The following is a 27,642-nucleotide window of genomic DNA, read 5'->3' on the forward strand; positions in this document are numbered from 1 at the left end:
CCACACAAAGATGCCAATCTGTCTTCGTTTTATTTCTGTGTCTGACTTTCTACAAAGAGCATCTTTAAAAATGAAACAAGGTCAGCGATTGGTCTATGTTCAGAGCTCATATTCATCGTGAAGGCCCTTCGGCCCATTCCTTTCAGCTGAGGATCTGGACATTATTCACCCAGACAGCTTTCCTTTTCATACACAATCTTTCCTTTGGTAATGACATACTTGATTAGTTCCTGATGACCTCCAAACTGATAAATCAAATGCTCCCACCTTGTAAAAAAAAGAAGAGTTTACTGTAGCGATATGTGAATTGCAATATAGTTTTATAAAGAAATCTTATTTAGATTTTCAATTTGAGAAAATCAATGGTTTTACAGATGTTGGATCAAAGAGTAAATAGATGAACAAAAGCATTGTGTATAAAACTTTAAAAATACATTAGTAAGATATTGTTCTAATTCTCTGATTAGTGAGGAATGAGAGTGGGATCAGTTTGTGTGGGATCTATTAGTGAGGAATTAATGCATAGAATCCCTACAGTGCAGAAGGAAGCCATTCAGCCCATCGAGTCTGCACCAACAACAATCCCATCCAGGCTTTATTCCCATAACCACACGTATTTACCCTGCTAATCCCCCTGACGCTAAGGGGCAATTTAGCATGGCCACTCAACCTCGCCCGCACAGTTTTGGACTGTGGGAGGAAACCGGAGCACCCGGAGTAAACCCATGCAGACACGGGGAGAACGTGCAGACTCCGCACGGACAATCACCTGAACCCTGTTCCGTGATGCTGTGAGGCAGCAGTGCTAACTGACCTATTAGTGAGGAATAAGTACGGGATCAGTTTGTGTGGATCTGTGAGCAGAAATCTGCATTTTCCTTGAATAAGGTCATAGAAAGGATCATAGAAACCCTACAGTACAGAAAGAGGCCATTCGGCCCATCGAGTCTGCACCGACCACAATCCCACCCAGGCCCTACCCCCATATCCCTATATATTTACCCACTAATCCCTCTAACCTTCGCATCTCAGGACACTAAGGGCAATTTTTAGCATGGCCAATCAACCTAACCCGCACATCTTTGGACTGTGGGAGAAAACCAGAGCACCCGGAGGAAACCCATGCAGACACGAGGAGAATGTGCAAACTCCACACAGACAGTGACCCAAGCCAGGAATTGAACCTGGGTCCCTGGAGCTGTGAAGCAGCAGTGCTAACCACTGTGCTACCGTGCCGCCCACATTTGCAGTCACTATTTGTAATGATTTATAGTTTGTTGTGACCAGCCTGGAGTTTATTATTTGCTGATGGATGGGGAAAGTCTCGGTGAATAACATACCTCGATGCATTAATGATGAGGAGATCTCCTTGTTTCCCGACCTCCAGGGAACCGTGAGACTGAGACTTCCCCAGGCTGTAGGCAGAGTTGATGGTGGCAGCTGCGAGGCTCTCAGCCAGTGTCATTCTCATGTTCACACACGCCATGTGCATGATCATTGGCTACCGGAGAAAGGACAAGGCAGCGTGACATTGAGATTTGTGGAAACTATCACCAATGAACCATTCAGTGATATGCAGCCCTGACTATCTTTATAAATTCTTTTTAAACTATATTTCTGCTCTGAATAATTCTAATCCACAAACCAGTCAGTGAATAGTGAATGTGTAATTTAATTGTGCAGAAAGAGCAATTTTATTAAAATTTGCAGTTTCAGTGTCTTTAATGCTGTGAAAACATCACGAGTTGCTTCTCAAAGGTGACAAAGAGATTGAGTGGTGAGCCAAAAGCAGAAATATCAGGCGGAATTTTCCAGAATGCTGGCTGAGTGATCAAACCAGCGTGTAGCTTCCCTACTGCACAGCCGAGTTTTCACTCCCAATGTTCCGGCATTCTGTGAACAAAACCTCTGGAGGCCTGGCCCACACCGCACAGGCGGGCAAGGCCTGGCAGAGCTGGCAGCGCCAGTCCCAAGGTTAAAAAAAATACTCCCCGGCAATCGGTCACAATGATAATTTAGAAATGCACAACACGGCTTTTCAAGTATGGATCACGCTGTAAAAAATGAAGAGTTTTTTTTGAGGAGGTCACTACGGTGGTGGATAAAGGAAATCTGCCAGGAACTGACTCTCTCAACGTTCAGTGACCCTCAGATAGGCTTTCACTCGGGGAGGAGTAGGCAGCCCGCTTACTCGGGGACTGATTAAAACACTTAGATAATTAATGGTCACCTACGGACCTCATCCCATTGCCACTCAAACAGCAACTTACACTGCGCGGGCTGGTGGGCTAGCAAGGAGGCCATTCCTTCTTAACAGACGACCTGGACTGAAGGAGATTCAGTGAGAATGATGTTGCTGTTATTGTGGAAGATCTCTGATACAGGTCTTCCTGGACTGTGTGGAGAAACTTTATCCAAATCTAGCAGTGGGGTGGTGTTAAGGAATATTTTATATCATTGTTTTCAATGTTGTTGCTGCACGCGCTGGTCAGACTGTTCCGGTATCCCCATGTAGTGGATGGGGTAAAGTCCGGGGGAGAGCTATCCAGATAGGATCAATGGTCTCGGTCCAGGCGTGTTCAACCTGCATAGCCTGAGCAGGTCTGACAGAGACTGATAACATGCTGCAAACAGAGCCAGGCAGCGTTAACTCTGTTTCTCTCTCCACAGATGCTGCTGGGTTCTTCCAGCATTTTCTATTTCTAGTGTTTCACTTTTAATGAAACAACAATTTACAAGAATTTACAATTAACTTACCATCGAGAAACAATACGCATTCGGATTAAAGTCACTGCCAAGAGCAACAATCACTCCAGCATCGAGCATCTCTCGAGCTCGTGGTGTTTTAAGCCTGAAAATGTTTTCAAAATGCAGCTGTAAGTATGATTGTCCAAGTTTTAAATCATTTCCCAGTAATATTCTAAAGTGCTCTTCAGTTCTCCTCAGACCTCGTGTATCCCCATCCTTCCACCCCAACTGTGGGGGCCATAAGCTTTGAAACTCCCTTCCCCCTAAACCTCTCTCCTTCTCCAGGCCCCTCTTTGAGTTTAAAGTTCTTCTTAAATCCCCTTTCTCTCCCCCTCCGACTATCTCCTCCCTCAGCCCAGAGCCCATTTTTTATGTCTAATTGTCTTCCCTTGTCAATAAGGTGTTACGCAAATGCAAATTGTTGTTGTTGTAAAGTGGCAGCCAGTGTTCCGATGTTACTCGGTTTTGTTTTTTTTTAAACATTGGGCCATTTTCTTTTTTGTTAATAAGGGACTATTTCCATTCTGGTTGGAATGAATCAGCTGAATAATCAGGTAAATGGTTCAGCCAGGATCTCCAGTTCCTGAAGGTTTCTTGGCTGTGTGCCTGTATCTCTGCTGCCAGAGTCGTCAGCTTCATCTAAACGTCACTTCCCATTATCTGCAAAATATTTTGGGATTAGCTGCAGCGGTCAGCCCACTTTAATTGTTCCATATCTGATCGCCCACTTTAAACAGATTGTTCTTCATGGAATCATAGAATCCCTACAGTGCAGAAGGAGGCCATTCGGCCCATCTGCACCGGCCACAATCCCACCCAGGCCCTATTTCTTGTAACCCCACATATTTACCCTACTAGTCCCTCTGACACTAAGGGCAATTTATCATGACCAATCTACCTAACCAGCACGTCTTTCAGACTGTGGGAAGAAACCGGAGCACCCGGAGGAAACCCACGCAGATACGGGGAGAATGTGCAAACTCCAAACAGACAGTGACCCAAGCCAGGAACTGAACCCGGGTCCCTGGCGCTGTGAGGCACACACTGTGTCACTGTGTGGCCCTAAAATATACAAAATGGCAATGGAGACTGAGTCAAGCATGTCAGTGTGGGACTCGAGTTATAAGCAGGCTAGACTGGGTCACGAACAGGCTAGACTGGATCACAAACCAGCTAGACTGGGTCACAAACCGGCTAGACTGGGCCACAAACAGGCTAGACTGGGTCACGAACAGGCTAGACTGGGTCACGAACAGGCTAGACTGGGTCACAAACCAGCTAGACTGGGTCACAAACCGGCTAGACTGGGCCACAAACAGGCTAGACTGGGTCACGAACAGGCTAGACTGGGTCACGAACTGGCTAGACTGGGTCACGAACGGGCTAGACTGGGTCACGAACGGGCTAGACTGGGTCACGTGTGGAGTAGACTGGGTCACCAGCTAAATAAAAGCAAATGACTGCGGTTGCTGGAATTTGAAACCAAAAAAGACACTGGAAAATCTCAGCAGGTCTGGCAGCATCTTTAAGGCAAGAAAAGAGCTGACGTTTCGAGTCCAGACGACCCTTTGTCAAAGCTAAAAGGCATAGAAAGTGGGAGATATTTATAGGGAATGAAAGATGAGTCATAGCCACTAAAACAAGGGGAAAGGCTGCTAATGGCATCCATAGAGAGAATATAAGGTGTGAATGGCCAAACGGCAAAGAAGCTAAAATGAAGATGTTGAGGGAGGGGTCACCAGCTGGCTAGACTGGGTCACATGCTGGGTAGACTGGGTCATGAGCCAGCTAGACTGGGTCACCAACTGGCTACACTGGGTCACAAGCTGGCTAGACTGGATCACGAGCCAGTCAGACTGGGTCACAAGCTGGCTAGGCTGGGTCACAAGCTGGCTAGACTGGGTCACCAACTGGCTAGACTGGGATATGAACGGACCAGACTGGTTAAGCACAGCAGAAATCTGTTGAGTTTTCAAATAAAGAAATGGCAGAGGAACTGAATCGTTACTTTGCATCAGTTTTCACGGTGGAAAACACCAGTGGGATGCCAGAGCTCCAGGAGAATCAGGAGGCACAGGTGAGTGTAGTGGCCATCACTCAGGAGAAGGTTCTAGGGAAACTCAAAGGTCCTAAGGTGGATAAGTCGCCTGGGCCAGATGGACTACACCCCAGGGTTCTGAAAGAGATAGCTGAGGAAATTGTGGAGGCATTGGTGGTGATCTTTCAGCAATCACTGGAGACAGAGAGGGTCTCCAGAGGGTCTCCAGAGGATGAGAAAATAGCTAATGTAACACCATTGTTTAAGAAGGGAGGGAGGCAGCGGGTGGGAAATTATAGGCCGGTTAGCCTGACTTCGGTCATTGGCAAGATTTTAGAGTCCATTATTACAGATGAGATCACGGAGTACTTGGAAGTGCATGATAAAGTAGGACTGAGTCAGCACGGCTTTGTCAGGGGGAGGTCATGTCTGACAAATCTGTTAGAGTTCTTTGAGGAGGTAACAAGGAAGTTAGATAAAGGAGAACCAGTCGACGTGATTTATTTAGATTTCCAAAAGGCCTTTGTCAAGGTTCCATATAGGAGACTGTTAAATAAGTTAAGAGCCCATAGTGTCAAGGGTAAGATCCTGGCATAGATAGAGGATTGGCTGACTGGCAGAAGGCAGAGAGTGGGGATAAAGGGGTATTTTTTAGGATGGCAGCCGGTGACTAGTGGTGTGCCTCAGGGGTCGGTGTTGGGACCACAACTTTTCACAATATACATTAACGATTTGGAAGAAGGAACTGAAGGCACTGTTGCTAAGTTTGCAGATGATGCAAAGATATGTAGAGGGACAGGTAGTATTGAGGAAGCAGGGGGGCTGCAGAAGGACTTGGACAGGTTAGGAGAGTGGGCAAAGAAGTGGCAGATGGAATACAATATGGATAAATGTGAGGTTATGCACTTTGGAAGGACGAATGGAGGCATAGGATATTTTCTAAATGGGAAAATGCTTAGGAAATCAGAAACACAGAGGGACTTGGGAGTCATTGTTCAAGATTCTCTTAATGTTAACGTGCGGGTTCAGTCGGCAGTTAGGAAGGCAAATGCAATGTTAGCATTCATGTCGAGAGGGCTAGTCCAACGCCGGCATCTCCACATCATAGAATACAAGAGCAGGGATGTATTTCTGAGGCTGTATAAGACTCTGGTCAGTCCCCATTTGGAGTACTGTGAGCAGTTTTGGGCCCCATATCTAAGGAAGGATGTGCTGGCCTTGGAAAGGGTCCAGAGGAGGTTCACAAGAATGATCCCTGGAATGAAGAGCTTGTCGTATGAGGAATGGTTGAGGACTCTGGGTCTGTATTCGTTGGAGTTTAGAAGGATGAGGGGGGATCTTATTGAAACTTGCAGGATACTGCGAGGCCTGGATAGAGTGGACATGGAGAGGATATTTCCACTAGTAGGAAAAATTAGAACCAGAGGGCACAACCTCAGGCTAAAGGGACAATCCTTTAAAACAGAGATGAGGAGGAATTTCTTCAGCCAGAGAGTGGTGAATCTGTGGAACTCTTTGCCTCAGAAGGCTGCGGAGGCCAGGTCATTGAGTATCTTTAAGACAGAGATAGATAGGCTCTTGATTAATAAGGGGATCAGGGTTATGGGGAAGGGGCAGGGGAATGGGGATGAGAAAAATATCAGCCATGATTGAATGGCGGAACAGATGCGATGGGCCGAGTGGCCTAATTCTGCCCCTGTGCCTTATGATCTTATGGTCTTCTGTGGTGTCTGCACACAGACTGGCAGCTTTATCCATTACAATCTCTTTTCCCTGCTCGAGTTTGAACTCTCAATCTTTGGTTTTGTAGTCGAATATTCAGAATGTCTAACATGCCAATTCTAGGCAGCACCTCTGGCTGTCCCACAGTTTCTAAGTAAAGGGACAAAGTGGGACATGGAAGGAGATGGAACAAGTTTGTATTTCCAAAATCTCCTTTGATGCTGAGTGGAACATACCAGAGATTTTACCGTATTATTTATAACATCTAGATTTTCTCAATGGCAGATAAGGAGGCCAGGATTTTATGGCCCCGCCCTCTCAGTGGGATAGTACGGTTCCACTGGGCTGAATGGCATTTGCCAGGGGTTGTGGCTGATGGGACTGTAAAATCCTGGCCCTAATCTCCAAGCCCCTGCACCTTTTGTTTGAGGAAACACCTTCTGTTTTCTGCCCACTATAGATTACCTACAAAACGTTAAAGATTTCAGTCAGCCAATTCCCTGAAGATGTCCAATTCCATCTCTAACTCCAGCGTAAACCCCATTTCTGTATTTCATTCAAAGGTTTTGATGATAGAACATAGAACATAGAACATTACAGCGCAGTACAGGCCCTTCGGCCCTCAATGTTGCGCCGACCTGTGAAACCAATCTAAAACCCATCTAATCTACACTATTCCAATATCATCCATATGTTTATCCAATGACCGTTTAAATGCCCTTAATGTTGACGAGTCCGCTACTGTTGCAGGCAGGGCATTCCACGCCCTTACTACTCTCTGAGTAAAGAACCTACCTCTGACATCTGTCCTATATTTATCACCCCTCAATTTAAAGCTATGTCCCCTCATGCTAGCCAACATCATCCGAGGAAAAAGGCTCTCACTGTCCACCCTATCTAATCCTCTGATCATCTTGTATGCCTCTATTAAGTCACCTCTTAACCTTCACTCTAACGAAAACAGCCTCAAGTCACTCAGCCTTTCCTCATAAGATCTTCCCACCATACCAGGCAGCATCCTGGTAAATCTCCTCTGCACCCTTTCCAATGCTTCCACATCCTTCCTATAATGCGGCGACGAGAACTGTACACAATACTCCAAGTGCGGCCGCACCAGAGTTTTGTACAGCTGCAACATGACATCATGGCTCCGAAACTCAATCCCTCTACCAATAAAAGCTAACACACTGTACGCCTTCTTAACAACCCTATCAACCTGGGTGCCAACTTTCAGGGATCTATGCACATGGACACCGAAATCTCTCTGCTCATCCACACTACCAAGTATCTTACTATTAGCCCAGTACTCTGTATTCCTGTTACTCCTTCCAAAGTGAATCACCTCACACTTTTCCGTATTAAACGCCATTTGTCACCTCTCAGCCCAGCTCTGCAGCTTATCTATGTCCCTCTGTAACCTGCAACATCCTTCCGCACTGTCCTCAACTCCACCGACTTTAGTGTCATCCACAAATTTATTAACCCATCCTTCTACACCCTCAACCAGGTCATTTATAAAAATGACAAACAGCAGTGGCCCCAAAAAAGATCCTTGCGGTACACCACTAGTAACTGAACTCCAGGATGAACATTTCCCATCAACCACCACCCTCTGTCTTCTTACAGCTAGCCAATTTCTGATCCAAACCGCAAATCACCCTCAATCCCATGCCTCCGTATTTTCTGCAATAGCCTACCATGGGGAACCTTATCAAAAGCATTACTGAAATCCATATACACCACATCAACTACTTTACCCTCATCCACCTCTTTGGTCACCTTCTCAAAGAACTCAATAAGGTTTGTGAGGCACGACCTACCTTCCACAAAACCGTATTGACTATCCCTAATCAAATTGTTCCTTTCTCGATGATTATAAATCCTATCTCTTATAATTCTTTCCAAAACTTTGCCCACAACAGAAGTAAGGCTCACTGGTCTATAATTACCAGGGTTGTCTCTACTTCCCTTCTTGAACAAGGGGACAACATTTGCTATCCTCCAGTCTTCTGGCACTATTCCTGTAGACAATGACGACATAAAGATCAACGTCAAAGGCTCTGCAATCTCCTCCCTAGCTTCCCAGAGAATCCTAGGATAAATTCCATCCGGCCCAGGGGACTTATCTATTTTCACACTTTCCAGAATTGCTAACACCTCCTCCTTATGAACCTCAATCCCAACTAGTCTAATAGCCTGTATCTCAGTATTCTCTTCGACAACATTGTCTTTTTCCTGTGTGAATACTGACGAAAAATATTCATTTAGCGCCTCTCCTATCTCTTTGGACTCCACGCACAACTTCCCACTACTGTCCTTGACTGGCCCTAATCTTACCCTTCTTTTATTCTTTTATTCTTTTATTCCTGACATACCTATAGAAAGCTTTAGGGTTTTCCTTGATCCTACCTGCCAATGACTTCTCATGTCCCCTCCTGGCTCTTCTTAGCTCTCTCTTCAGGTCCTTCCTGGCTAACTTGTAACTCTCAAGCCCCCCAACTGAGCCTTCATGTCTCATCTTTACATAAGTCTCCTTCTTCCTCTTCACAAGAGATTCAACTTCTTTAGTAAACCACGGTTCCCTCGCTTGACCACTTCCTCCCTGCCTGACAGGTACATACTTATCAAGGACACGCAGTAGCTGTTCCTTGAACAAGCTCCACATTTCAATTGTGCCCATCCCCGGCAGATTTCTTCCCCATCCTATGCATCCTAAATCTCGCCTAATCGCATCATAATTTCCTTTCCCCCAGCTATAACACTTGCCCTGCGGTATATACCTATCCCTTTCCATCGTTAAAGTAAACGTAACCGAATTGTGGTCACTAATTGTAATCTAATGGGAGAATCCCCACGGAAATTCATGCTGCTTTTATCTCCATGTATGTCCTATAAACCTCACGCACCGCACCACTATAAATACTCTGTTCACCTTTACAATGGAAACTGCCTATGTAAACTGCAAATGTCACATTGTAATTACACTCACCCTGCCAGTGCAGGCTCTTAGCACCCCCACTGGTCAGAGGGTGTGATCACAGTGTCTCACATTTACACTGGCAGCTTTTTGTAGATGTGGGCACAGGAGTTAATAATGCAAGTTTCTAAAAATAATGACACAATCTGCTCACTCTGGTCCAATTAATACCCACTCCGCCCTCACCCCCTCAACCCACTTCATCCAACTTGATATTGACTCCCTGGAGATCATTTTAACATCTACCACCAGGTTACAAAGTGGGCGATCGTGAATCGATTAACCAAATGGCACTTCTATTGATATCAGAAAGGAATAGGTGAGGTGTGAATGGGATATCACTGATTCACTGCCACCCATAGGGACAGAAGGAGGCCATTCAGCTCTTCGAGCAACTCCTTCATTCAATTGAATCATGGCCGAACCATACCTCAACTTATTTAACCTACCTGTGCTTCATATCCTCAATAACCTCAAACCAACATAAATCTAATGGGATAGGGACGTAATTAAAATACTTCCATGTGTGCACTGTCATAGAGGATTGATTTTCCTTCATCTTCCTACATTCCCTCCGCGATCATGAATTTTGTAATCTCAAATGTTTCCATGAGTTTATTAAGGCCTTAAAATGGGACTGTGAGTTAGTACTGTGCTGTCAGTGTCATCTGACATTTCTCTATATTGTAAATGCCAGAAACCATTTGCAATAAATGGATCAAAACTTCTCTAAAAATGAAAGGCAAATGTATTGTAGGTGACTGTCACTCAGCACAACCCCAAGGTCAGAGTTGAAGACAATGTGAAGGTGTTTTATGAGCGAGGTCTCACTGACTTCTTGCCTCCTCTTTGCCTGTGATTGGTTGGTTGTGTAACACCATGGCTAAGTTAGTGTGTTAAACACTGCATTCCGCCCTGTGCGTATCTCTTGGTAATGAGCCAGTGCAAGTTAGGAACTCCTCAATCTGTCGGTCACAAGATCACAAATGTTTACTGACTCACGGTGAAAACTATGAGATGGGTAGGGTATAGAGGCTATTTGCTTTTCAATTGTCAGCCTTGTATAAAGCCACAGGTAAATAAAACATCAGATCTAAGAAGGAAGTATAGAGTAAAATTAGAACTGATTGTGGAGAAGGAAAAATATCAAAAAACTCCAAAGATAAATAAAAGAAAAGGAGATTAAGAGCATAATACTTCAAGATAAGGATGTTGCCAGGTATGGAGGGCATTAGCTATGAGGAGAGGTTGGAGAAACTTGGTTTGTTCTCACTGGAGCGACGGAGGTTGAGGGGAGACCTGATAGAAGTCTACAAGATTATGAGGGGCATGGACAGAGTGGATAGTCAGAAGCTTTTTCCCAGAGTGGAAGCGTTAGTTACTAGGAGGCATAAGTTTAAGGTGCGAGGGGCAAGGTTTAAAGGAGATGTACGGGGCAGATTTTTTACACAGAGGGTGGTGGGTGCCTGGAACTTGCTACTGGGGGAGGTAGTGGAAGCAGATACAATAGTGATTTTTAAGGAGCGTCTTGACAAGTACATGAACAGGATGGGAATAGAGGGATTTGGTCCCTGGAAGGGTAGGGGGTTTTAGTTAAGTCGGGCAGCATGGTCGGTGCAGGCTTAGAGGGCTGAAGGGCCTGTTCCTGTGCTGTAATTTTCTTTGTTCTTTGTTCTATAAAGGAAAACATTAAAGTATTTTATGAACTGAAGGATAGTCAAGGAAACGTTGGGATTACTAGAGGACAAAGGCAGTATGTAAAGATATTTAACGGGGAACAGTCGTGTTGGCTTCGCCGATAAAGGTATTTATTGCTGAGGAAATAGCCATAGCTAGGGGGTCGCCATTCCTGTAGGGTGGTCACCAAGTCTCCAATAATTACTACAGGGAGGTCAATCACAGAGACATGAAAATAAATTGCCTGGCGTTATTTTGTTTTCTTTGAATACTTTAATCTATTAGTCAGAACAAGATTGGAAATGGCTAAAATGGCTGACACGCGAGAATCATTCAATTGGATCACGATGAGCCTCCTGGCTTTCCAATTGGCTGTGGTGCTGCAATGTCAGGTGATCAATTGTGAGGGTGAGGGGGCAGAGCAGTTGGAAATAGCAGGTCACATGATGAAGCCATCCACAATATAAACCAATGTCACAACACTGGCCATAGCAGAAGCAGAGGACAGTGTGAAGGAATGATCAGGATACATGAATGTTAATCAGAGTCCAGGGGCTTAGTTAAGTCGAAAACTGATCACTCCACAATTCCAAGCGAGGAGGGTCGGGGGAGCAAGGGGGGTGGGTGGTGAGTGGGGGGGGGGGGAGCGGGGGTGGATTGGGGGGGGGGGGAGCAGGGGGGAGCGAGGGGGGGAGAGCGGGGGGGGAGCGAGGGGGGAGGGAGCGGGGGGAGAGCCAGAGGGGGGGGAGCCAGAGGGGGCAGAGGGAGGGGGGAGAGCGAGGAGGGGGGGGGGAGAGCGAGAATGGGGGGGATGTTGGTAGTGGCGAGGTGGTCCTGTTTCTGGGCTGGAGGTTCCTAACATTCTGAGTTCCTCTTCCTCAGTACTGAAGGTAGGACTGGGAGCATGTACAACCCCGCAGAATGGTGGGTGATCCAGGCCAGAGAAACAAGCAAGTCCCCATAGACTAGCATTTGAACACAGTTAGATGAAATTACAGGTGGTTGCTGCATTATACAACAATAGGTAGGGGAGGGGTGGGGTTACACTCTTATTGACTAACACAATAAGATGTGCAAACACAAATTAAGGTCTCTCTGACTGACCCTGTCAACTTAACATTCCTGTTTCAATCTTCCACCATTATGAGCCACACAGATTCAGATGATTACTTGCCCACTGCACTTACATACAGTGGTTAGTACTGCTGCCTCACAGCGCCAGGGACCTGGGTTCGATTCCTGGCTTGGGTCTCTGTCTGTGTGGAGTTTGCACGTTCTCCCCGTGTCTGCGTGGGTTTCCTCCGGGTGCTCCGGTTTCCTCCCACAGTCTGAAAGATGTGCTGGTTAGGGTGCATTGGCTGTTCTAAATTCTCCCTCAGTGTACCCGAACAGGTGCCAGAGTGTGGCGATTAGGGGGTTTTCACAGTAACTTCATTGCAGTGTGAATGTAAGCCTACTTGTGACACTAATAAATAAACTTTAAACTTTAAAATAACAAATTTGGAATTTGCACATGTGCAGCAAGGTCATAGAGCTTTTTTCCAGTCTGAAGGATTGTCCTTGGTTGTTAACCTATTTATTTACACTAGCTCACACCGTAAGCAATTCAAGACCTATTATAACCTCAACATTGGCCAACATTAGCAAAACATGTTTGCCATTCCAGCTGATATTGACTGAATAGCTCATCTATAACCCATGTGGCCTTTATAAAAGCAAGGCTGATAAACTCCTGATCAATTATTACCGCAGGCAAACAGTACCCGGGTAAGGGGAATGTACCACAACGATCTGTGCCAATTCTCTCATCAGGAAGACAGGGTCACCGCACAGAGCACACACGCACCGGGCAGGTTGAAGAACGTTTGCTGCTGCCTGTTCCATGCACAGACTTTGGACACTGGGCAGAGATTGTTTTACTCGTTATTGGCATTTTAAACCCCCTCCCGTTGTTCCGGGGCTGCCGACAAATCACATGAAGGGGATTGGTGAAAATTGGGATAATGTCCAAGCTAGATCTGAGGTCGAAGGTCAGGCTTGATCTGAGTAGGATCGGCACACAGGATGAATGGCCTCCTCCTGCTCCCATTCCTTATGTTCTCATCAGTAATCTATTGAATAATTGCTGCTATGTATTCGGAATTGTTTTGATTCTCATTCATTCTGTTTCTGCTCCTGAAACCACCCACCCCGAAGGCCCAGTTTCCTGAAAGCAACCACACTGACTCAGGACATTACAAAAATACTCAGGAAGCTTGACACCATTTGGGACAAAACAGTCAACTTTCACATCCAAAACATTCACTCCTCCCACCTTTGTTTTAAGTTTATTTATTAGTGTCACAAGTAGGCTTACATTAACACTGCAATGAAGTTACTGTGAAAATCCCCTAGTCGCCACACTCCAGCATCTGTCTGGATACACTGAGGGAGAATTTAGCATGGCCAATGCTCCTAACCAGCACGTCTTTTAGACTGTGGGAGGAAACTGGAGCACCCGGAGGAAACCCACGCAGACATGGGGAGAATGCGCAGACTCCGCACAGACAGTGACCCAAGCCAGGAATTGAACCTGGGTCCCTGGCACTGTGAGGCAGCAGTGCTAACCACTGTGCCATCGTGGATTCAGTGTGTACAATGTCCACTCTTTTTGACTGCATGATCCCTTTAAATTCTTTTCCCATGGCAGCATGCAAAGGGTTATTTTAAAGGGGTCAACCTACACGGTACCTTCCAGGTTGTCTGAACACAGCTTGTGGAATACCAGAGCAAGTACCCCCATTGAACAAAGAACAAAGAACAATACAGCACAGGAACAGGCCCTTCGGCCCTCCGCGCCGCTCCCCGGTCCAAACTAGGCCATTCTTTTCTATCCCTCCATTCCCACTCTGTTCATGTGGCTATCTAGATAAGTCTTAAACATTCCCAGTGTGTCCGCCTCCACCACCTTGCCCGGCAGCGCATTCCAGGCCCCCACCACCCTCTGTGTAAAATACGTCCTTCTGATATCCGTGTTAAACCTCCCCCCCCCCCTCACCTTGAACCTATGACCCCTCGTGAACGTCACCACCGATCTGGGAAAAAGCTTCCCGCCGTTCACCCTATCTATGCCTTTCATAATTTTATACACCTCTATTAGGTCACCCCTCATCCTCCGTCTTTCCAGTGAGAACAACCCCAGTTTACCCAATCTCTCCTCATAACTAAGCCCTTCCATACCAGGCAACATTCTGGTAAACCTCCTCTGCATTCTCTCTAAAGCCTCCACGTCCTTCCGGTAGTGTGGCGACCAGAACTGGGCGCAGTATTCCAAATGCGGCCGAACCAACGTTCTATACAACTGCAACATCAGACCCCAACTTTTATACTCTATGTCCCGTCCTATAAAGGCAAGCATGCCATATGCCTTCTTCACTACCTTCTCCACCTGTGACGTCACCTTCAAGGATCTGTGGACTTGCACACCCAGGTCCCTCTGCGTATCTACACCCTTTATGGTTCTGCCATTTATCGTATAGCTCCCCCCTACGTTTGTTCTACCAAAATGCATCACTTCGCATTTATCTGGATTGAACTCCATCTGCCATTTCTTTGCCCAAATTTCCAGCCTATCTATATCCTTCTGTAGCCTCGGACAATGTTCCTCACTATCTGAAAGTCCAGCCACTTTCGTGTCGTCCGCAAACTTACTGATCACCCCAGTTACACCTTCTTCCAGATCGTTTATATAAATCACGAACAGCAGAGGTCCCAATACAGAGCCCTGCGGAACACCACTAGTCACAGGCAACCAGCCGGAAAAAGACCCTTCCACTACCACCCTCTGTCTTCTGTGACCAAGCCAGTTCTCCACCCATCTAGCCACCTCCCCCTTTATCCCATGAGACCCAACCTTTTGCACCAACCTACCTTGAGGGACTTTGTCAAACGCTTTACTAAAGTCCATAGAGACGACATCCACGGCCCTTCCCTCGTCAACCATTCTAGTCACTTCTTCAAAAAACTCCACCAGGTTAGTGAGGCATGACCTCCCTCTCACAAAACCATGCTGACTATCGTTAATGAGTTTATTCCTTTCTAAATGCGCATACATCCTATCTCTAAGAATCCTCTCCAACAACTTCCCTACCACGGACGTCAAGCTCACCGGCCTATAATTTCCTATAATTTTGAGAAGGACAAGAGTAGCAGAACAAGGGAATGTCCCCTCCAATAGCAAGCTGCCTCCTTACGGGAAAGCACGCCATGGGGAGACTGGAAATTCCTGCCAAAATTCCCTATAACTATCCTGTCACAGGATTAAAGACCTCTGCCTTTTTCCCCAGACAACAGAGACCCAGCCTGTATAGTCTTTCCTAATAGTTCTGGTCATATCCTTGTAAGTCTTTCTGCATCTTCTCCAGTGTCTCTCCATCCTTTATGTGACAGAACTATACACAGTGCTACCCAGATCTGATACAAGTTCAACATTAACTTCACTGCTTTTCAATTCTATCCCTTCAGAGTCTGAATTCCCCAATCTCTCTGCTCCTCCTGTTCTGTGTAGACACTTTATGAAGTTCAATACCTCAGGATGTAAGCAGTGCTCGGGAGAAGGACGGCAGCTGATTTTGCAGTCGCCATGGCAGCAATTCCTGCATCACTCACTTCCTCTAAGTGACTGATAGCGAGAGCACCAAGTTCAGCACCAAGCTGTTTCATAGAAAAGATTAACAGTGAGAAGCAGCCACCGACCCTCCTGCATTAGAATTCTCCATCCCATATTAATACATAACACAATCATTTAAAATACTGAGGGCATCATAGGTTCAAATGAACATAAACTAACAACAGGAATAGAGCTCTTTACACTGAACACCAGTTATAGAAGATTTTCATAAAACATAAATCGCAAAAACTTGAAGAAACATTTTGGGTTTGTGGATTAGTCGTTTTTTACCTGCTACTGTTTTACGGTCACTGTTTTTGTGACTCAGAATATTACAGTCTCACTGCACAGCACCAAACTCCAGACTTCTGAACAAGTGTGGCATCAAGGAGTAAAACTGGAATCCATGGGTATCGGGGAAAAACCTCTGCTGGTTGGAGTGATTCCTGGCACAAAGGAAGATGGTTGTGGTGATTGGAGGTCAATCATCTCCACTCCAGGACATCACTACAGGAGTTCCTCAGGGTTAGTGTTCTAGGCCCAGCTATCTTCTTTCCAACATAAGGTCAGAAGTGGGGATGTTCGCCGATGATTGCACAATGTTCAGCACCATTCACGACTCCTCAGATGCTGAAGCAGTCCGTGTCCAAATGCAGAAAGATCTGGCTTGGGCTGACAAGTGGTAAGTAACGTTTACACTGCACAAATGCCAGGAAATATCCATCTTCAACAAGAGAGAATCTAACCATCGCTCCTTGACATTCAGTGGTTTCGCCATCACTGAATCCCACACTGTCAACATCCTGGGCGTTACCACTGACCAGAAATTGAACTGGACAAGCCAGATAAATACTGTGGCTACAAGAGCAGCTCAGAGGCTAGGAATACTGCAGTAAGTAACTCACTGCCTGACTACCCAAAGCCTATCCACTATCTACAAAGCACAAGTCAGGAGTGTGATGGAATACTCTCCATTGCCTGGATGGGTGCAGCTCCAACAACACTCAAGAAGCTTGACACCATCCAGGACAAAGCAGCTGTTTGGCACCCCATTCACGAACAGTCACTCCCTCCACCATGAACAGTTACAGCTGTGTGTACTATCTACAAGATGCATGGCAGGAACTCACCAAGGTTCCGTAAGCAGCACCTTCCAAACCTACGACCACTTCCACCTAGAAGAACAAGGGCAACAGATTCCTGGGAACACCATTACCTGCAAGTTCCCTTCCACCACTCACCATCCTGACTTGGAAATATGTCACTGTTCCTTCACTGTCACTGGGCCAAAATCCTATCTATTTCTATTGCTCAAACATCGTCTCTGCCCCTGCTCAGCTTATCTACTACTGAAACCTTCACCTATACCATTGTCTCCTCCAGACTCAAATAGCCCAATGCACCCTTGTCTAGTCTTACATCTACGTAAAATTGAGCGAACCCAAGACTCTGCTGCATACACCATAACTCACAACAAGTTCCCTTCATCCATCGTCACTGTTCACCCAGATCGATACTGGCTCCATGGGTTAGCAGTGCCTTCACTTTTATTGTTAAATTCTCATCCTTGTGTTCAAATCTTTCCACAGCCTCTTCCTATAAACTTCATTACAACAGTGAAGATACTTCCTAAGTCTTTTACTTCCTAAGTAAAACACTTTTGAGGTCACAATAGGCATTGTAGAAATGCAGCTCTGTCTTTCTGTTCCTCCACCACTCTAACCCTCTGGAAACTCTGTGCTCTTCCATTTCTGGCCTCTTGCCCAGTTTCCATCCTATCATCATTGGCAGCAGTGCCTTCAGCCAGCTAAGCTCAGGAATTCCTCCCCCAGGCCTCTCCATCTCCCTTTGTTCCTCCTTTAAGACACTTCTCAAAACCTATCCCTTTTCATCGCTTGGTCCAATATCTCTTTATGTGTCCAATGCTGTCTGATTTGTCAGGTGCTTTGGGCAATCTTACTTCTCTGAAGCTGCCATACAAATGTGAGTTAATCCTTCGTTTTGGTACCCAGATTGATTTTTTAAAATTCATTTGTGGGACACGCCCATCCCTGGTTGCCCTTGGAGGACAGTTGAGAGTCAACCACATTGCTGTGGCTCTGGAGTCACATGTAGGCCAGACCAGGTAAGGACGGCAGATTTCCTTCCCTAAAGGACATTGGTGAACCAGATGGGTTTTTCCGACAATTGACAATGGGTTCATGGTCATCAGTAGATTCTTAATTCCAGATTTTTTTTATTGAATTCAAATTCCACCATCTGCCATGGCAGGATTCGAACCCAGGTTCCCAGAACCTGAGCTGATTTTCTGAATTAATAGTCTCGTGATAATAACACTAGGCCATCGCCTTCCCCCCGAAGGTTTATTGCGGTAACAAATTATTTCAGCACAATTAGCATAAAATCCCAGTGATTTGATAATAAAGCAGGTTCTATTGCAGCTGTATGTTAATATGTGCCACTGTACCTCTGCTGCATGCATGGGATGAAGTTCATCACCGTGGAAGTTAATCTGGAGATTCATCTCTTTCCCAGCCTGTAATATCGCTCTGGTGGAATCCAGGTCAAAGACACCTCTCTCACAGAAAACATCAATGTTATCAATGTGAAATTCACCACTCGCCATCATCTCCTTCAGCTTAGGGAGCTGAACTCGAAGGATATCATTCACCGTTTCTCCCACAGTCTTCCCTCTGGTAAATCGCAATCATATTGACAGCAGTTACTTTTATTTTGAACACTGTATTGTCCCCTGTTCTTCTAAATTTTCAAATGAATTTTTTTTGCATGAGTAGTCATCTCAAAGCAGGGGAAAAGGCAGGAGGCTTGTACCTTTCGATACATGAATGAGCTGCACCTGACTATAAAGACAGCATAATTCCCAAGTTTGTAGATGACACAAATCTCAGAAATATACAAAACGATAGGAATTGTAACAGACCTCAGGCAGGCTGGTGAAATGGGTGGATGAAATTGAACACAGGAAAGTACTAAAGTGGTACATACTGTTCAGAACAATGGAGAGGCAATATTTTGTTTTATTCGTTCATGGGACGTGGGTGCCACTGTTGGGCCAGCATTTAGTGCCTATCCCTAATTGCCCTTGAACTGAGCGGGTTGCTAGACCATTTCAGAGGGCAGTTAAGAGTCAACCACATCACTGTGGGTCTGGAGTCAAATGTAGGTCAGGCCAGGTAAGGACGGCAGATTTCCTTCCCTAAAGGACTAGCTGAGTTTTTCACGACAATCATGGTCATCATTAGACTTCTAATTCCAGATTATTACTGAATTCAAATTCCACTATCTGCTGCGGTGGGATTCAAACCCAGGTCCCCAGAGCATTACCCTGGGTCTCTGGATTACTAGCCCAGTGACAACACCACCATGCCACTGGCTACTCATGAACCAAATGGTACAATTTTAGAAAGGAGTGCAGGAGCAGGAAGACCTCGGGATGTATATCATCAAATTGTGGCAGATTGCAGGACAAGTGGAGACAGTTGTCAAAAAGCACATGTGGTCCCAGGTTGTGTTATTCTGGAGACAGAAAGCACAAAAGCATGGGAGTTATGGCAAACTTGAAAAAAAAATCAATTATTCAGCCTCAGCTGAGTATTGTGTTCAGTTCTGAGCACCAGACATTAGGAAGCATGCCAAGACATTGGAGAGTCTATAATAAGAGATTTATTAGACTGGTACCAGGGAGGAAAAGTTTAGAGGCGATGTGCGAGGCAGGTTTTTGACACAGAGGGTGGTGAAATGTCTGGAACTCGCTGCCCGGGGAGGTGGTGGGAGCAAGCATGATTGCGCATTTAATAGGCAACTAGACAAATAGGATAGGAATGGGAGGATACGGACTCTGTAAGTGCATGCGGTTTTAGTTTAGTTCGGGCATCATGATTGGCACAGGCTTGAAGGGCTGAAGGGCCTGTTCCTGTGCTATACTTTTCTTTGTTCTTTGTCCTTTTCTTTGAGGCAGGAGCTCAGTTAATGTGCAGGGACTGGAGAAACTGGAGTTATTCTCTCAAGAATGGAGGAGGCATGGGTGATTTATTGGAGGTGTTCAAAATTATGAAGGGTAAATAGAGACTTCAAGAGGACACAGACTGGCCGGTGAAATGGACAGGCACGCGGTCAGAAAAATTAACGCGGGCAAGTGTGAAGTGATACATTTTGGGAGGAAGAATTAGGAGGGACAATATAAACTCAGGAGAACATGTCTAATGGGGGCAGGGGGCAGGAACAGATGGAGCTGGGATACAAGTGTACAAATTGTCAGGCCAAGTTTAGAAAGTGATTTTAAAAAAATACAGCATCCTGGACTTTAGAAATAGACAGTAGAAAAGCAAGGGAGTTACAATGGGCCTTTATAAAACATTGGTTTAGCCTCTAATGGAGAATTGTGTCCCGTTCTGGGCACCACACTTTAGGATGGGAAAGGAAAGTTCCAGAAAGGGTGTAACAACAAAGCTTTAGAAAAATGGTTCCAGGGATAAGGGGCTTCAGCCACATGGCTAGATCGAAGAAGCTGGGCCTGTTTCTTCTTAAAGAAAAGGGTGTGAGGAGTTTTGATACGGCAATTGAAGGTGACTGCTTCCCAGACCTTGCTGCCCAGCAAGTTCTTGGGAAAGGTCCTCAAGGGTCTAGACAGAGTAAATTGGGAGAAATTGCTCAGCGGGCAGGAGGGTTGAGAACCAGTGGACACCAATTTAAGATACTTGACAAAAGAACCAAAGGTAACATGAAGAACAACTTTTTTATGCATTGACTACTATAATCTGGGCTGTACTGCCTGAGAGGTAGAGACTGGTTCAATGTGCCTTTCAAAAGGGAATTGGATCATTATCTAGAGAGAAAAGATTTGCAAGGTTATAGGGAATGGGACTAGCTAAGTTGTTCTTGCAGAGAGACAGCAGAGTCATGCTGAGCCAATTGGCCTCCATCTTTATGGTTCTACGATTCTCTTAGTGTTTCCAATGGCAGAGCATTGGTAACGCTGCAAAGGAGGCACATTTATAGTCTAGGAGGAAGAGCCTGAGGCAACATCTGATGCTCTGTCGGAGAGTCAGTGAAGACTCGATGGGACAAATGGCCTCTTCTGCACTGTAGGGATTCTATGGTATACGATTACAAGATTGTTCTTCACACAGACGCTCATTAAAACCTCTCTCTTTGAACAAGCTGATTTTCAGCAAGAATCACTGGGATCTTTTACATTTCCCGAGTCATGAGAGCCAGAGACAGGACCTCGGTTTAATTTCCCATCTGAAAGGTAGCACGTCAGGCGATACAGCACTCCCTCAATATTGCACTGGAGTGTATGCAGACCAACTGCAGGTGGACAATAAAACTAAAGCATTGTGTAAACCAACAGTAACTGGTGCCATTACCTGGGGACAGAATGGGCACCACAGTAAGTGGAAGAGATACCAATATTGAGCTCCCTTCGAGCGCGCTCGATCACTCGAAGCATTTTGGTTTCAGTTTCCAGATTCAGACCATAGCCACTTTTGCACTCGACCAGAGTCGTCCCAGCTCTCAGCATGCACAGCAGCCGCTGTTTCAGACTACCAAACAGCTCTTCCTCCGATGCCTTCCTGGTATGTTCCACAGTAAAGTGAATCCCTCCTCCTGCATTGTGAATCTCCATGTATGAAGACCCTGCCAGCTGAATGGAATAAAAAATGCAACCATTATACAGCTCAACCGCCCTTCCTCAATCAGCCCTTATCAAAATGAGGCCTCGGTCATGTGGTAGCTTCACCCCATATTCTCATGGTTTATGGTTAATGTTAACTCCAGCCATTGGGGACCCGTCTCATCCAGCCTGTAAAATGCTCATTAATTGTCATTTGCCCAACTGCCAATCCTCAACCCCAGGTCTGTCTGCAGTCCCTGGGCACTGCCCCTATGTCTTCTCTCTCTTGTCGCTCACCTCATCCGATAAGTTGCTCCTACGTTTTTACACAAGGTTTAGCAATTCAGCCAAACCCGCAGGGTTTAACATTTGTCTTTTTATTCATTCATGGGATGTGAGTGTCGCTGGGAAGGTCAGCATTTGTTGCCCATCTCTAATTTCCCTTGAACTGAGTGGCTAACTAGCCCATTTCACAATCAACCAGATTGCTGGGGGGTCTGGAGTCACATGTAGGCCAGACCAGGTAAGGACATTAATGAACTGGGTGGGTTTTTACGATAATCGACAGTGGTTGGTACTGTTGGTACACCTGCAGTGAGTGAAGCAGGTAGCTCACCACCGCGTTTACCAGGATAACCAGACACGGGCAATAAATCCTGGCCCAGCCATAAAGAACAAAAAAAATTACAGCGCAGGAACAGGCCCTTCGGCCCTCTAAGCCTGCACCGACCATGCTGCCTGACTGAACTAAAACCCCCTACCTTCTGGGGACCATATCCCTCTATTTCCATTCTATTCATGTATTTGTATCTGTTTCCACTACCTCCCCCGGCAGCGAGTTCCAGGCACCCACCACCCTCTGTGTAAAAAACCTGCCTCGGACATCATCCACATCTCATGAATACATTTTTGAACTTTGTGTCCACTTCTTCAGCATTGGCTGACACTTATTCTCATAGTGCTCCTGACTTAACACTGATTAACCCGACTGCAGGGAGAAAGTCTTTACCTCAGTAATGTTGGATTACAGATCAGATCATTAACTTTGTTCAGGACCTTTGCTCCCTATTCTGGGCCAGCACCATGGCCCAGTATGGAGCAGAGCCCAGAATAGAGCAGACAGTTCTGGCCCCAAAACAGAGCTGGGGGCCAAGAATGAAGCGTGGGACCTGGAGCCCAGTTCAGGTCACCATTCTGGACCCAGAGCTCTGCTCTGATGCCCTGCTCCAGCCCCACGCTCTGTTATAGGCCCTGTGCTCTGATCAAGGCCCTGTGCTCTGTTATAGGCCCTGTGCTCTGACCAAGGCCCTGTGCTCTGTTATAGACCCTGTGCTCTATTTTAGGCCCTGTGTTCTGTTCTAGACCCTGTGCTCTATTATAAGCTCTGTGCTCTGTTATAGGCCCTGTGCTCTGTTATAGGCTCTGTGCTCTGATCCAGGCCCTGTGCTCTGTTTTAGGCCCTGTGCTCTGTTATAGGCCCTGTGCTCTGTTATAGGCCCTGTGTTCTGTTCTAGACCCTGTGCTCTGTTATAGACCCTGTGCTCTGTTATAGGCTCTGTGCTCTGTTTTAGGCCCTGTGCTCTGTTTTAGGCCCTGTGCTCTGTTATAGGCCCTGTGCTCTGTTATAGGCTCTGTGCTCTGTTTTAGGCCCTGTGCTCTGTTTTAGGCCCTGTGCTCTGTTATAGGCCCGGTGCTTTGTCCTAGGTTTGTGCTCTTTTCCGGACAAGGTGTTCTGTTCTGGCCCCATGCTCTGTTTTGGCATACGCTCTGTTCTAGGCCTCACGCTCAGTTCAAGAAGCCACATTCTTTCCTAGGCCTTGCACTCTGTTATAGGCCCTGCACTCTGTAAGAATCATAGAGTCATAGAGGTTTACATCATGGAAACAGGCCCTTCAACCCAACTTGTCCATGCTGCCCTTTTTTTTAAACCCCTAAGCTAGTCCCAATTGCTCCGTGTTTGGCCCATATCCCTCTATACCAATCTTACCCATGTAACTGTCTGAATGCTTCTTAAAAGACAAAATTGTACCCACCTCTACTACTACCTCTGGCAGCTTGTTCCAGACACTCACCACCCTCTGTGTGAAACAATTGCCCCTCTGGACACTTTTGTATCTCTCCCCTCTCACCTTAAACCTATGCCCTCTAGTTTTAGATTCCCCTACCTTTGGAAAAAGATATTGACTATCAAGCTGATCTATGCCCCTCATTATTTTATAGACCTCTATAAGATCACCCCTCAACCTTCTATGCTCCAGAGAAAAAAGTTCCAGTCTATCCAGCCTCTCCTTATAACTCAATCCATCAAGTCCTGGTAGCATCCTAGTAAATCTCTTCTGCACTCTTTCTAGTTTAATAATATCCTTTCTATAATAGGGTGACCAGAACTGTACACAGTTTTCCAAGTGTGGTCTTACCAATGTCTTGTACAACTTCAACAAGACCACCCAACTCCTGTATTCAATGTTCTGACCAATGAAACCAAGCATGCTGAATGCCTTCTTCACCACTCTGTCCACCTGTGACTCCACTTTCAAGGAGCTATGAACATGTACCCCTAGATCTCTTTGTTCTGTAACTCTCCCCAGTGCCCTACCATTAACTGAGTAAGTCCTGCCCTGGTTCAATCTACTAAAATGCATCACCTCGCATTTATTTAAATTAAACTCCATCTGCCATTCATCAACTCACTGGCCCAATTGATCAAGATCCCCTTACAATCCGAGATAACTTTCTTCACTGTCCACTATGCCACCAATCTTGGTGTCATCTGCAAACTTACTAACCATGCCTCCTATACTCTCATCCAAATCATTAATATAAATGACAAATAACAGTGGACCCAGCACCGATCCCTGAGGCACACCGCTGGTCACAGGCCTCCAATTTGAAAAAAACCCTCTACAACCACCCTCTGGCTTCTGTCATCAAGCCAATTTTGTATCCATTTAGCTACCTCATCCTGGATCCCGTGAGATTTAACCTTATGCAACAACCTCCCATGCGGTACCTTGTCAAAGGCCTTGCTGAAGTCCATGGAGACAACATCAACTGCACTGTCCTCATCTACCTTCTTGGTTACTTCAAAAAACTCAATCAAATTTGTGAGACATGATTTTCCACTCACAAAGCCATGCTGACTGTCCCTAATCAGTCCTTGCGTCTCTAAATGCCTATAGATCCTATCTCTCAAAATACCTTCCAACAACTTACCCACCGCAGATGTGAGGCTCACTGGCCTGTAATTCCCAGGCTTTTCCCTGCAGCCCTTTTTAAACAAAGGCACAACATTTGCCACCCTCCAATCTTCAGGCACCTCACCTGTGACTATCAATGATTCAAATATCTTGGCTAGGGGACCCGCAATTTCCTCCCTAGCCTCCCACAATATCCTGGGATACACTCCATCAGGTCCTGGGGATTTATCTACCTTGATGCGCTTTAAGACTTCCAGCACCTCCTTCTCTGTAATATGTACACTCCTCAAGACATCACAATTTATTTCCCCAATTTCCCTAACATCCATGCTTTTCTCAACAGTAAATACTGATGAGACATATTCATTTAGGATCTCATCCATCTCTTGTGGATCTGCACATAGATGACCTTGTTGACCCTTAAGAGGCCCTACTCTCTCCCTAGTTACTTTTTTGTCCTTTATGTATTTGTAGAAACTCTTTGGATTCTCCTTTGCCTTATCTGCCAAGACAATCTCGAGTCCCCTTTTTGCCCTCCTGATTTCTCTCTTAACTCTACTCCTACACCCCCTATATCTTCAAGGGATTCACTTGATCCCAGCTGCCTACGCATGTCATGTGCCTCCTTCTTCTTGTTAACCAGGGCCTCAATGTCCCGAGTCATCCAGGATTCCCTATTTCTGCCAAACTTGCCCTTCACTCTAAGAGGAATATGCTTACCCTGAACCCTGATTAACACACTTTTGAAAGCCTCCCACTTACCAGACGTCCCTTTGCCTTCCCACAGACTCCGCCAATTAACTTTTGAAAGTTCCTGCCTGATACCATCAAATTTGGCCTTGCCCCAATTTAGAATTTTAACTTTTGGGCCAGACCTAACATTGTCCATAGCTATCTTAAAACTAATAGAATGATGGTCACTGGTCCCAAAGTGATCCCTCACTAACACTTCCGTCACCTGCACTTTCTTATTTCCCAAGAGGAGGTCAAGTTTTGCCCCCTCTCTAGTCGGGTCATCCACATACTGAATGAGAAATTCCTCCTGAATACTCAACAAATTTCTCTCCATCCTGTTATAGGCCCCATTTTTCTGCTGGTCCCACGATTGGTTCTGGACCCATACTCTGGTCTAGAAGCCACATACTTTTCTAGGCCCCGTGCTCTGTTCTAGACCCTGTGCTCTGTTCTAGACCCTGTGCTCTGTTCCATGCCCTGTGCTCCATTCAGCCCAAATTCTCATCTGTTCTCAACTTGATTTGATTTGATTTGATTTATTAGTGTCACATGTATTAGCATACAGTGAAAAGTATTGTTTCTTGCACGCTACACAGACAAAGCATACCGTTCATAGAGAAGGAAAGGGGAGAGTACAGAATGTAGTGTTACAGTCATAGCTAAGGTGTAGAGAAAGATCAACTTAATGCAAGGTAGGTCCATTCAAAAGTCTGACAGCAGCAGGGAAGAAGCTGTTCTTGAGTCGGTTGGTACGTGACCTCAGACTTTTGTATCTTTTTCCCGATGGAAGAAGGTGGAAGAGAGAACGTCTGGGGTCCGTAGGGTCCTTAATTATGCTGGCTGCTTTACCGAGGCAGCGAGAAGTGTAGACAGAGTCAATGGATGGGAGGCTGGTTTGCGTGATGGACTGGGCTACATTAATGACCTTTTGTAGTTCCTTGCGGCCTTGGGCAGAGCAGGAGCCATACCAAGCTGTGATACAACCAGAAAGAATGCTTTCTATGGTGCATCTGTAAAAGTTGGTGAGAGTCGTAGCTGACATGCCAAATTTCCTTAATCTTCTGAGAAAGTCTGCACAGTCTTACCTTCATTGCAAATTCATGAACCCTGTCTCCAGCCCACACTGGGTGGGTGTGTGCATCCACCAGACCTAGAAATGAAAAATTAAGATGGCACAAAATGTCCGTGAGTGTGATGTTGTTTTCTCTGCAAATATTAAAATGAATTAAGTCCCCTGAGTGACCAACCTGGCAGCACACACATTCCACTAGCATCGATTTCTTGGTCAAACGTAACTCCGTGATACTTGGACTGGATAACCTCTGTGGGCCCCACTGCCTCAATGAGACCGTCTCTGTAAATAGCAGTTAGAAACAGCAGTCACTGAGTGGAGGCACAAACAACTGTGTTTCCGGACCACCTTTCAACTTCACCAAACATGTCAAAGTCTTGCAGTCAATGAAGGGAGCCATTGTTCTCATGTGGGAAAAGCTGCAGCCAATTAATGCACAGGCTGATCCCAAAACAGCAATGGGATAATCACCAGACTATCTCGCTTGGTGATGTTAATTAAAGGATAAATATTGGCCAGAACACTGGGGAGGACTTCCCTGCTCTGCCTCCTAATATTCCCTTGGCAATGTTTACATCCTGCAGCTTACCCTGTCCTGAGGAACCAGGCCAATTGCAGAAAGACAGCGGGGAGGAGGGGTGACATGGACAGGAACTGATTTGACAGACGGAGTTTTTAATGAATTACATTCCTGAGTAACACATTATCAAACTGTGTCACTTTTGCAGAGTTGTTCCAACTACCACCCCCGCTACCACCTCCCCCCCTCTCCCCCCCGCCCTCCAAACAAGGATTTAAACACTTACCTCCCGACCACGATGCTCCCACGGGAAATGACTGCAATGTTCAGTGTCTGGCCTTTGCTCATATACAGCTCTCCATTGTCACAAACTTCAACCACCTGAGTGGCATTCTTAACCAGGAGCCTGCAGCCTCTCGACATCGCTGGAGCCCCCTCACACACAGACCCTCACACACAGACCCTCACCCACAGCACCCTCACACACAGTCCCTCACACTCTGGGATCTCCTCCCGTTCTCACAATGCTCACTGCTCTCTCCGCAATGAACCTTTCAATGAATGGCTTCGAGTTTACACCAGAGTTTGTATCATTGAGCTGTCTGCTTGGTTCCGCCGCGAATTTTATCCAGAATTCGACTTCCTCAACTCCAGACAATAGTTCTTCAGC

The 27,642-nt window shown here is 45.9% G+C and overlaps 1 protein-coding gene across 1 annotated transcript; it reads right to left on the reverse strand.

The window, feature by feature from the left end:
* Nucleotides 1–17: 17 nt before the first annotated feature.
* Nucleotides 18–27,642, reverse strand: amdhd1 (amidohydrolase domain containing 1). Its single transcript, XM_078234685.1, has 9 exons — nucleotides 27,259–27,642; nucleotides 26,628–26,734; nucleotides 26,466–26,530; nucleotides 21,201–21,478; nucleotides 18,278–18,503; nucleotides 15,730–15,854; nucleotides 2,758–2,851; nucleotides 1,341–1,501; nucleotides 18–267 (listed from the first exon to the last, which is right to left on the reverse strand). The coding sequence occupies exons 1-9, from the start codon at nucleotides 27,393–27,395 to the stop codon at nucleotides 162–164; spliced, it is 1,299 nt and encodes a 432-aa protein (XP_078090811.1). The 5' UTR covers nucleotides 27,396–27,642; the 3' UTR covers nucleotides 18–161.

The sequence above is a fragment of the Mustelus asterias genome, chromosome 19 (genome assembly GCF_964213995.1).
Source record: "Mustelus asterias chromosome 19, sMusAst1.hap1.1, whole genome shotgun sequence".
Taxonomy (NCBI): domain Eukaryota; kingdom Metazoa; phylum Chordata; class Chondrichthyes; order Carcharhiniformes; family Triakidae; genus Mustelus; species Mustelus asterias.